The 11,590-nt window shown below is 34.1% G+C and overlaps 3 protein-coding genes across 3 annotated transcripts; 1 reads left to right on the top strand and 2 right to left on the bottom strand.

The window, feature by feature from the left end:
• Positions 1-2,644: 2,644 nt before the first annotated feature.
• LOC115695838 (large ribosomal subunit protein bL35c) lies at positions 2,645-4,299 on the bottom strand. Its single transcript, XM_030622926.2, has 3 exons — positions 3,974-4,299; positions 3,700-3,816; positions 2,645-2,894 (listed from the first exon to the last, which is right to left on the bottom strand). The coding sequence occupies exons 1-3, from the start codon at positions 4,232-4,234 to the stop codon at positions 2,817-2,819; spliced, it is 456 nt and encodes a 151-aa protein (XP_030478786.1). The 5' UTR covers positions 4,235-4,299; the 3' UTR covers positions 2,645-2,816.
• A 1,954-nt stretch (positions 4,300-6,253) lies between these two features.
• LOC115694909 (uncharacterized) lies at positions 6,254-7,062 on the top strand. The gene is made up of 3 exons (XM_030622011.1): positions 6,254-6,556; positions 6,608-6,826; positions 7,006-7,062. Exons 1-3 carry the CDS (start codon positions 6,254-6,256, stop codon positions 7,060-7,062), a joined length of 579 nt encoding a protein of 192 aa, XP_030477871.1.
• A 287-nt stretch (positions 7,063-7,349) lies between these two features.
• LOC115695830 (nuclear pore complex protein NUP43) lies at positions 7,350-9,996 on the bottom strand. The gene is made up of 5 exons (XM_030622918.2): positions 9,224-9,996; positions 8,665-8,734; positions 8,045-8,282; positions 7,860-7,933; positions 7,350-7,757 (listed from the first exon to the last, which is right to left on the bottom strand). The coding sequence occupies exons 1-5, from the start codon at positions 9,856-9,858 to the stop codon at positions 7,704-7,706; spliced, it is 1,071 nt and encodes a 356-aa protein (XP_030478778.1). The 5' UTR covers positions 9,859-9,996; the 3' UTR covers positions 7,350-7,703.
• Positions 9,997-11,590: the final 1,594 nt, after the last annotated feature.

Below are 11,590 nucleotides of genomic sequence, written 5' to 3'. Positions count from 1 at the left end.
TAGAAATTATGTTATTCCAATTGTTCTTCTCACTCACACTCCAACACCCTTACCACCTCCTTCCCCACCCATTCTCTCTCCACTTCATCCCCCTCTGAGTCATTTAGCCAAAACTTTACTCCTCCTAGTACAATTTCTCCAAGCTCAAATAGTAATTCAACTCCAAATAATGACACAACTTCTCAAAGCTCAAGCACGGATTCACACATTACAACCACTCAAATCACAGAAAACATCCACCCTATGGTCACTCGATTAAAGCTTGGGATTTACAAACCCAAGTCTTACCTTGCCACCACTGTTTTCCATGCTGAACCAACATCTCTTAAAGCAGCTTTTGACAATCCTGTGTAAAACAAGGCTATGAATGTTGAGGTTATTGCTCTTGTCAAAAACAAAACATGGGACTTGGTTCCACCATCACTTGATATGCAAATAGTCACTAACAAATGGGTGTATAGAATCAAGTTACACTTGCAACCTCTTATAATTGGGAAACACAACAAGTAGACATCGACAATGCCTTTTTTAAATGGTGAACTCAAAGAAATAGTCTACATGCAACAACCCCATGGGTTTGTGGATCCAAACTTTCCACATTATAAGTGTAAACTAAACAACGCATTATATGGACTCAAGCAAGCACTTAGGGCCTGGTTTGACAAGCTCAAAACTTCCTTACTGGAGTGGGAGTTTACCAACTCCAAGTCAGATACAAATTAGTTTTCACCAACAAAAATGGTAAAATGCTTCTCCTTCTTGTGTATGTTAACGACATACTTATTATTGGTGCAAATCCAACTGAAGTTAGCCACACCATTAACAAATTGCACCAACAGTTTGCTCTCAAGAATCTTCGTCCGGTCACTTACTTCCTAGGATTTGAAGTTTTGAGAGAATAGTCAGCTATATATTTGAATCAACAGACGTACACAAAAGACTTGCTTATTAGAACCAACATGCTGGACTGAAAGCCTCAATCATGTGTTTCAACTCAAAATTGTCCTCTCAATCCGAAACACCTTGGGCTAACCCAACTGACTACAGAAGTGTTATCGATACTCTACAATATCTTTGTTATAGTAGACTTGCTATTTCCTTTGCTGTAAACAGACTTAGTCAGTTCATGAAATATCCTACCTCCGATCATTGGGGTGCTTGTAAAAGGGTCCTTCAATACTTGGGTGGGACAATGCATCTCAGGCTCACTTTCACTCCAGCAACTCGTGTTGATCTGCAGGGGCACACAGACTCAGATTGGCTAGAACTTTTAATGACCGCAAGTCCACTTCAAGCTACAATATTTTTCTTGGTGGCAACCTAGTCAGTTGGGGCTCAAAGAAGCAAAATGTTGTTGCTCAATCTAGCACAGAATCTAAATATCGTGCTCTTGCCTTAGCTACTTCTGAGTTGATATAGATCCAATCCTTACTCACTAAATTGTACATAAAATTTCCAAGTTGTCTTATTCTTTGGTGTGACAATCTAGGAGTTGGTTCCTTAGCCTCCAATCCAGTTTTCCATGCTCGTACAAAGCGTATGGAAATAGGCCTTCCTTTTGTTCATGATCACGTATTAGCTTAACAATTGGATGTGCGTTATGTGGAATCAACTTATCAAGTGGCAGCTATCTTCACCAAACTATTACCATTTTCTGCTTTTACTTATTTCAGACACAAGTTGACACTTGTATTCACACGTGTCACTTGAGGGGGCTATTGAAAATGAGGACTTGAGTCAAACAGAAATTTAGTTAGAATAGTAGTTAGCTATTTAACTAACTTGTGACAGTTTCAATTTTGTAACAACTCATTAAGCTTCTATTCTCGCTTGTATCTTTCTGCGTATAAATAAAGCTTAGCTTGCTCATTGTTGATTGAGGAGTTTATTTCATTCAATTTTATTCCTCTTCATTTTTCCACTTTATATTTATCTCTCTTTAATCAAGAACAAATGTTCTTGAATTCTCTTAATATGTAATGTTGGATTGTAGCTTGCTACTTTATTAATACCTACTGGGGATTAGCTTACCCCCTTTCCTTTTCCCCTTTAGGTAATAATATTTAGAGGCACAAACTTGGCACAAATGCTGAGGAAAGTAGGTTCTAAGTATATGTGTATACTGCGAGGGACTATGAGCAAGCTCTCAATCCAAAAAATGTCAAGAAGCCTCATTACTATTTTATGCCTAAACTTTGAAACATTGGTTGTTATTTTGAATCTTATCCTTCTTGATGCTATGAACCTATCCTTCTTTTTAAGAATGATTTCTTTTTCACTTATTTGTTTGTGTTAATTGTGCTGATTTTGAGTATTTGTTAGATCAATTGATAATTTTAAATCCACCCATATCTTTTATGAAAAATCATCCTTCTAGTAATGAATAGATAAGATATTTAGCATTGGTTGGTTGTGTTTTCCAAAGACATTTTAAGAGTTGCTTGAAATTGAATGCGTTTAGGCTTTTTATACTAAAAGGCAATTTGAGCTTATAGCCATGTCCCTTTTCATTTTTTTAATTAATTATATGTTAAAATAATTAAGTTTTAAATAAAATATAGTAAAATGATTTACATTAAACCCCCTTAATTTAAGAGGGAGAAATTTTAGTAGAAAAATAACAGAAGAATGAAAGCAAGATGGATTAAAAGGAAATCCCATGTGGGGTGAAATCAAAGTATCATTGATTGGGAAAATGAAACAATCAAGAAAGTATCTACAAAAACCTCTACTTGTCATGGCATTTCAAAAAAGGAAAAAAAAATGGCAAGTTTACAAATCTAATAAGCTTCTGATTTCCATCTTAAGCAAAACCTCTACTTGGCATTTCTGTTTACTTTCAGATATGGCAAGGCTTTAATCACATTGTCATAGTCACTTTTGCAGACTGGATGCTGTTAAAGACAAGAACCAAAACAATGAATGAGATAAGTAAACAAGAAAGTAGAAAAGATCAAATGTATATACATATATACATATAGTTGTTTATGTAAACATGGAGGTTCATTTCACTCAATAGCATAATGAGAGTCCAGCTGAATAAGATATCATAATTTGCTGAAGACAGTACCAATAAATCTCATTCATAGATATGGTAGATGACCATAATCATGAAACTTAAAAAAAATGAAAAGAAGATCTTTTTCCTCCAATTACTCCGTGGATGACCCTGCTCCCTCAAAGAAGCTCTTATCCTATCCAATTACCAAAATCCTGTTATGGAAAAGTTTTAGGGGCGCGACAAGAGGACTTCCCAAGAGGTCACCCATCTTAATACTACTCTCGAGGAGAGTGTTCTGATGGGATCCGGTGTATTTTAATGAAAACCCTTGATTGAGTTGAAACACTTTACACATTGAGTAATGAATCTTAGTTTTAATGTGCAGCTATTGAGAAGAAGACCCATATATTATATAATCCTTCTCTAAGAAGAGGCCATAATATTAGTCCTCTTCCATAGCTTCAAGAAACACATAAGTATTAAGTTATTTTCTTTCAGTTCTAATTAGCATAACAATTCAAAACCAGAGCCATTAAGGCTTTCTTATCAGTAGCAAATCAATGAAAAAGGATATGTCTTTTTGAAACCCCATCATTATGGTAACACTATCTATATCTATCACCATGTCACAGAACATATACATACATTATATAAATACATATATATATAGAGAGAGATGGAAATTTAAGGAATCCTACCATTTTGGAGAGTCTTAATTTCCTCTTATTGTTCTTCTTGTAAAGTAAATGTTGTTTTCCAGCTCCCCTCCGAACTATTTTCCCTCTACCAGTCACCCTGAACCGCTTAGCCGAAGCCTAATACAAAAAAACAATACAAAGATTTCAAATTTTCAAATTTCATTCAACATCTTCATTTTCCCACGTTTTCTCACGAACCAAACAGAACCCAATTCGCTAACCAACCCCCCCAAAAAAATTACGATCATAATTACTGGAGAAGAAAGAAATTCACCTTGTGGGTTTTCATTTTGTAGCCTTTGGCAGCGACAATTGTGAGAGAGCGCGGGGAATTAGGGCTAGGAGTGACTGCGGAGAGTTTGTGGGGAAGAACCGAATTGAAGCCAGAAATGGTTTGCGAGGAGCTGAGCTTTAAGGAGTTGGCTTTGTTGAAAGGGGCGAGTCGAACAGAGGTGGAAGTGAGTCGAGACGGGGTGGGAGAAAATGGTGAATGTGGAAGTCGGAAGGAGACCGCCATAGTTGTTGCAGAAGCCATGGGAGAAGATAGTAGTTTGTGCTCTTCCTTGTTCACTCTCAGTGGATAGAATAGAATGAGCTTTTTATATTTATTAAATAAATAAAATAAAATATATATTTAAATAAATTAATTGAATTTTTATTTGAGACCACAATCTTTTATTTTATTTACGCCTGAGTACATGTCCATTATTTTCCATCAATTTTTATAGTGTGAGAAAAATAGAATATAAAAGCTAATTAGGATTTTTTCCTCCCGAACTTTGATATGTACTAAATCATGATTTTTAAATTTTTAAGGTCGTTAAAAATGCCCCCTGAACTATTGAGATTGTTGAATTTAATGACTTTTGTCCAATTTTAATAAAAAAAGTTTAATATAGATAAAAATTCAGGGAGTATGATTTAGTACATGTGAAAGTTCGAGGGGCATGATTTGGTAGATATCAAAGTCTAGGGAGCATGATTTAGTACATAAACAATCACTGAAATAGTAAAATTAAATGAAATTAGACAAAAGTCCTTAAATCTAACAATCTCAATAGTTCAGGGAGAATTTTTAACGGTCAAAAAAGTTCAAGTGGCATGATTTAGTACATGTTAAAATTTAGATGGCAAAAATCTTAATTAGCCGAATATAAAAGATGGAAACTTGTACTAATACATAAGTCATAAATAAAAGGAGTAGAAGTTGCTTACAAAATAATATGATAGTAAAAAAATTATCTAGTCGAATAAGTTATTTTAGAACAACATGCACAACTAATTCATAAATAATTTCTAAAAATTAGGATAATAAAATTGCATATTTTTTTTTATAGTGTAACATATTATTCACCAAATTCATTTGTTACAAAATAGTAACATCTAAGACTATTATTTTTTATTACTTAAATAACTAAAAAATTATTAAATTTTTACTAATTATTTATCATTAAGTATCTCATTTTTTTAATAAAAAAACCATAAATTAAAAAGTTGATATTGTCAATAAATAAATCATTTTCCTAAACTAGCTATGGGATGGAAGAAAGTGGTGAAGTCTTGCTGATCAGATAAGATACCATGAACTTTTTCTGTAGTAAAATAGGTCAAATGCGGCAAGCAAAATAGGTCAAATGGGGCAACATGATTTAAAATTTGCACGAAATAAATGAGTTTAAGTTTCTTATAAATTAGTTTAGATAATTTTTCAGTTGACACGATTAACTCGTTTATCAAACATATCATTTTCAAATTGACATACTTAACCCAAAAATGACACAACAACAAGTTATATGAAAGTATACACTCTTATATTTATTATTTTGTTACATGTAAACTGTACTAAGCTAGTTAAGTATGCTATAAATATATTAAATCACTCATAAATATATTATAAAATAGTTATAAACATGTTCAACTTATTATAAATGTTAACTAACATGATCTTTTATATAAATAGATTAAATGAATTGGGTCAGGTTAATGGATTTGAGTTTTAGGTTTTGACCCGATTAATAAATGGATTTAGTTTGAATTTGATATTGTTTGTAATACCTAATCTCGACATGAACACAATTCATAAACACGAATTACCACTCCTAGCTAGAGGGTGTCGTGACCCCCCAAATTTTTTATTTTTTCAAAATTACATGTAATAAATAATTAAAAATAAATTATAATTTTATTCTTTTTTTTTCATTTGAGTATTATAATTTTATTCTTTGATAGTAAAAGAAACTGAGAAAATAATAAAGATTAATTCAACTAATAACAAAAATTATTTTGCTGCGAAAGAAAATTAAGAAAATAATAATTATTTGATATACTTTAACATTGAGGAAAGAGTAAAAGTGTAGCACCATCTGAGTTTTGGAATAGTGTTGAAGCATCTGAGTTTTGGAACGAGCTGTGGCGATTAAAAATACCTCCTAAGATTAAGAATTTGATATGGAGAGGGGGAACTAATTGTCTCTCTACAAAGGTCCAATTGGTTACAAAAAGGGTGGATGTTGATAGCTTATGCCCGGTTTGTGGTTTGCACAATGAAACAATAATGCATGCACTTGCTTATTGTTCTACAGCGTCTCAGTGTTGGGAGAAAGCTCCAATACAGCTTCCATTGCAGCAGGAAACCAGTTTTGTCGACTGGTGTGTAACTGTCTTCAACACAGCCACTGTAGAGACCCGAAAATTGTTTTGTACTTTGTGTTGGGCTTTATGGAGTGCAAGGAATGATAAGGTATGGAAGAACAAAGACACAAATGCCTCCTTTATTTTTGCATTTGCCACATGCTATCTTGATCAATGGAAGTCGGCTCAAACTCCTTATTTGGAGACATCACGGACAGGTTTGCTGGTTGGGGATGGTTTAGACCGATAGTGTGCACCTAATGTCAATGAAATCAAGGTTAATGTGGATGCATCAATTTTTGGAAGCAGTCAAGATTATGGTGATGGGATTGTGGCAAGGGATGAACATGGCTATATGCTAGAAGGAGTGTCTCGGTTGTGCCATGGAAACATTCGACCGGAGTTAGCTGAAGCAATTGGAGTTCGAGAGGCTCTTAGCTGGATTAAAGATAAGCAATGGCCAAATGTGATCTTAGAAACTGATTGTTTGGTGGTGGTACAAGCAATACGTAGTCTAATTCATATGATCTCTTTCTTTGGTGATGTAATTAAAGAGTGTCAAAACTTGCTTATGAGGTTAAGAGGTGTTACTATTTCTTTTGTTAAACGATCAGCAAATTTAGTAGCTCATGCAATTGCTAAAGCTGCTATTTCTTACCCTGATCGTATATTCAGTATGGGGATGTCCCAACTGATATGCTTCCTTTTTTGGTTGCAGAATTTGAAGTTTAATAAAATTCGATTACTTTCTTCAAAAAAAAAAAGTGTAACACCATTATAAGTAGTAGTCAAATATACACAAGTTTTCCCAATAACAATGTTTTGGAAAACAGGAATTTCTTAATTTAAGATCTTATAAAAATAAATTCAAAACCAAATAATCAAACAAATACAAGTCATCTAATGGCACAAACAATTATAAGAAGATCACTCTAATGTGAATGTAAACCTGTATTAGTTGTAGTTTCCAACAGCTTTGTCACCTCTTACAAACGAAAATTATAATAAAGCCTCTCAAAAAATTTAATGTAGTTTAATCTTACCATTGATATAATGTTTGAATACAAAATCTAATCCAAGGTGTCAAATGCAAATTCAACTTCTCATGGAGCAAGCATATATTGAAACAAATGAAGAAATATCTCCATTCTCCAGGGTTGGCAGAATCTCACAAAAGCAGATAATTGAAGTCAACACTCACTCAAAAAGTGCCCCCTTTCAAGGCTGAAATCTACATTTCCATTGGTTAAGTTACAGATTCAGCACCAAGTATCAGGGAGGGGAAATCCCATTTCCTGGTTCCTACATGCTCCAGAAAATAATGAACCAATTACAAAAATTAAACTCTACAACACTTTGTCTTTTCATGGATATTATGACCTTGACAACACTGCAATAGATTCCCATTCCAAACTACATATTACATCCTGTTCACCATAACATGAAATTTGTCAATAAACATAATTTTTTACATTTTGACCAAATCGAGCATGTAAACAAAACAAATTTGCTTAGCTATTTTCACTTACCGAAGGGTTTTGTCGATCAATGTCGAAGCTGTTGATGGCACATGGTTCTGCCACAAGCTCAAGGGGTTCTTCACCTGAACAAGTTGGAATATTAATAGTTTCGTATTATTCGAGCTCTATGAAAATATTGTGTTATAGGAAAGCTTCCTGTCATGACAGATAAGATTCAAATAACATATATATACCTTGTTCAATAACAGCAAGGATACCATCTTCTGAGCAGATCATAGCTGGCAAAATTTTTGAAGATGAACTATTTCCCATGTTCACAGACGTTGCGTAGCGGTCATACTGAACCTCCCAAACCTCACTTTCGGATGGAGAATGAGCTCCGGCATCACCTGTCCCAACCCCGGAAAGAATTATTGGCTGTTGTGGCCATCTGAGATCCCAGGCAAATACAGTACCTAAAGAACCTCCTGCCTAGTACAAGCAAGAAAACCGAACATAAATTTACATAATCCAAGTATTCCATAGGAACTATCTAAACTAAAGGAATAGTTTAAATTATGTATCACACGTCAAGAGACAGAAGACAATTATCAGAAAATTAGAAAAGTTCATTCTCCTGTTGAAATGAGAACAAGAAAATCTCACTTTTAGTCATTTACTAAATGACAGCTTTATACTTGTCTTGGGATAATTTTTCTTTCATATTTTGAAGAAGTGATGAAATCCCTTATACTATACTAAAGAAATATCTGAATTGTTATCTGATCTCTAGAAACTAATCCAACACCGTTACCAATAGTGTAAAAAGATTATCTAATAATCAATTAAACTAAAATAGGAATAGCAAACTCACCAGACATGTATGTTTACGTGATGGATGAATATCAATGGAATGAACAATTCCCGAAGTTCTTCTTTGAGCCCTGCCTCATTTCAACCAAAACCAAATCACAGTAATCAGTATTCAGTAATCACAAGAAAACAAGAGTTCAAACTAATTTCTTATTAACTTAAATAATGAAGCTTCAGTACAATTGTTTCATTATTTGTATTTCAAGTCAACTACCACTCCAAAGAAAGTAACAAACTATATTTATGTAGTTATTAGTTAATGAATCATGAATCATAACACAACATCAACAAAATCATAACACAACATCAACAAATATTGTGGAAGTAAAAATGGTCTCAAAACCAATTGTTTAAGTTACATATTGTATTAATTTTCCACACATTGATACATTGATAATGTGAGACTCTCTAACAAAACTCAAACTAACTTTTTTTTCTATTGACTTTCATAACAAAAATCTTGGACACTAGAAATTCTTCCTTCAAAACCAAGCACAAAGCATTGTTGAAGCCCAAAAACAAAGCATATACAACAATGAATAACAATAACAATAACTCACCAGTCGCCCTTGAACTGAGAAACAGCTCCACCGGGTTTCCTCTGATCCCACCATTGAAGACTAAACCCATATCCAGCAGTCGCAAACTCAGCCGGAGAAGCCCATTTCGTCGCAGTGTAAGAAACCAAACCACTGCTATCAAAAACTCTCCGGTGATTCAAATTCGAAACCCCAATAGACACCACATTGATCTTCCCATCTTCTCCAACAGTCAAACACTCAAGCTCACCGTCCATTAAATCAATACAAGAAATGGGTCCTTCGTGTAAAACCTTCCCCGGGATAGAAATCTCCGATTCGAGCGACGAAGCGTCCATTGGATCGGAGAACAGGACATGTAGAGAGCTCGAAAAAGTTGCAGCGGCAACAAAAGGTCTGTGTTGGGATTGAGAGGCTTTGAGAGAAGAGACCCTCGAGGGAGAAACCCACGAAGACTGAGGAGCTAGGTTTGGTGGGTTGTTGGAGCCAATTGAGTATATTTCAACGGAGGAAGTGTCGGAATCGGAGTCGAAAAAGGCGATGGCTGCGAACCGGTCCAAGGCCGTGACTGGAGGTAGCCACCGGACTGCGTCTATGTATTTGGACTGAGGGAACCTTTGGATTTGGGGAGGCTGTGGGTGTGATGTGATCGCCATTGTCAAGGGTTTAAGGGTTTTGGTCTGTACTACTGTCACTCTGTTTATGGTGACTTCTCTCTCTTTTGAGTTGTTCTGTAGGGGTGTTTATGGAAACTTATTTGTTTTAAAGGGGTAATTATGAAATACGTTTAACTTTAGATGTGTCTCTGTAATTTTGATTTTTGAGATTTATAAACAAGAAACTTTTGATGCCTTTGCCGAAACGCCCAATAATTTAAATTATTTATACAGTTATCCTTCCTTTGGACAAAATTTTAGTTTTGAGTACATTTTTAAAGGGAAAATTTGACTAATTATACATTTATTGGCCAAAATTGTTTTCCTAAACCTAAGTTATTTAATATTAGTAGAATAAATCATTTTTTTTTTTCTAAAATCTCATTCTACCCCTCCTATTTGAACAACTCTATTTCTCTCTCTTTCCTCTTCTCTCTCTCGCTCTCTATAAACATGCACACGGAGGAGCACACAATCGAACTACCCACACGACCCACAACTCACGAACCACCTCAACCTCGCGACCACATCACCCACATGACCCACGAAACACCGCGACCACCATCCAACGCCGACAATGTCTTCGTCAAAGGTAATCCTTAATTTTTAACTGTAATCATTTTATTTTATTTTTCATGATTTGGGGTTAAAGCAATTAGATTTAGGATTAAGTCTGTGTTTTTAGTGGAGAATATGTAATTTTTTAGGTTTTTAGGCTAGGATTTGTGTTTTGGGGGGAATCTTCGATTTTTGCCTGGCTCGATGCATGTTTGATGTAGGCTCGGTATAGGGCACGATGGTAGTCTAATATTGAAGGGGTTGAAGGTTGAAGAAGATAGCCTGATAGATCCGATATAGGGCCCGATAGTGGGCCCTATGGTCCTCATAATTTTAAGTTTTATTGTGACACGATGGGTCTGATATAGGGCCCGATAGGTTCGATATTGTCTTATTGATATCGGACCTATCGGGCCCTATATCGAGCCCATTGATGAGCAAAATGGACATTGCTATTAGTAAACAGACAGTTAAATTAAAAATAAAAGTTACGAGCAAGACAATATGTAATTTTATTTACAAACCGTGAAACAAAAAAAAAAATTGACATGATTAAAAGTAAATAACAAATCTTTACAATCACTTATTAACAAACCAAATGAAGAAAGCATATGTAGACAACTTTGAAACATGCTTTGAACAATCACCAAATTATCAATTTCAATAATTTTATCTCTCTATTTTTTTCTCTTTATCCAACTTAAAGCTTCCTTAGCATCTATTAATTCAACAATAACATGCTGAACATGCCCCCCAAAAAATAACCGAGAAAACTTCTAAAATTAAACCATTCGATCCCGAGCTACTAATCCTGCCTCATAAGAATTTTTAGTTTTAAAAATAGTTTTGTCAATATTAATCTTGATCATATTGATATCCAGTTTAGTCCAACACTCACTACGACTCTATATGATTTTGAGTAATTTTTATTTTAATTATAATACTATAAAAATATTTAAAAAGCAAAATAATAATAATAATAATAATAATAAAGAAAACGTCTCTCCATAGGAGAGTTCCCTATCCACATTCCATATTTTAGAGTTTTTTGAATCACTCTTTCATGAATGTTTTAAAAAATAAGAATGTAAATGCTTATTAATTTTTTAAAAATATACAGGCCACACATTACATTATTATAAAGTTTTATTTTTTATATATATAAAATTCATAA

This window comes from Cannabis sativa, chromosome 6, assembly GCF_029168945.1.
Source record: "Cannabis sativa cultivar Pink pepper isolate KNU-18-1 chromosome 6, ASM2916894v1, whole genome shotgun sequence".
NCBI lineage: Eukaryota > Viridiplantae > Streptophyta > Magnoliopsida > Rosales > Cannabaceae > Cannabis > Cannabis sativa.
This window is presented reverse-complemented; position numbering and strand designations above follow the sequence as displayed.

Bases quoted from the DNA above. Each gene is read 5' to 3' on its own strand.
- LOC115695838 (XM_030622926.2), bottom strand. From the start codon at position 4,234: ATGGCTTCTGCAACAACTATGGCGGTCTCCTTCCGACTTCCACATTCA. The intron at 3,817-3,973 runs GTGAATTTCTTT...TTTTTGTATTAG, and splicing joins ACAAAATGAAAACCCACAAG to GCTTCGGCTAAGCGGTTCAG. The intron at 2,895-3,699 runs GTAGGATTCCTT...TGTCTTTAACAG, and splicing joins AATTAAGACTCTCCAAAATG to CATCCAGTCTGCAAAAGTGA.
- LOC115694909 (XM_030622011.1), top strand. From the start codon at position 6,254: ATGCATGCACTTGCTTATTGTTCTACAGCGTCTCAGTGTTGGGAGAAA. The intron at 6,557-6,607 runs GTTGGGGATGGT...AATGAAATCAAG, and splicing joins CATCACGGACAGGTTTGCTG to GTTAATGTGGATGCATCAAT. The intron at 6,827-7,005 runs GTACAAGCAATA...TCGTATATTCAG, and splicing joins AAACTGATTGTTTGGTGGTG to TATGGGGATGTCCCAACTGA.
- LOC115695830 (XM_030622918.2), bottom strand. From the start codon at position 9,858: ATGGCGATCACATCACACCCACAGCCTCCCCAAATCCAAAGGTTCCCT. The intron at 7,934-8,044 runs GTATATATATGT...CAACTTGTTCAG, and splicing joins CCTTGCTGTTATTGAACAAG to GTGAAGAACCCCTTGAGCTT. The intron at 7,758-7,859 runs GTAAGTGAAAAT...TATGGTGAACAG, and splicing joins TTGATCGACAAAACCCTTCG to GATGTAATATGTAGTTTGGA.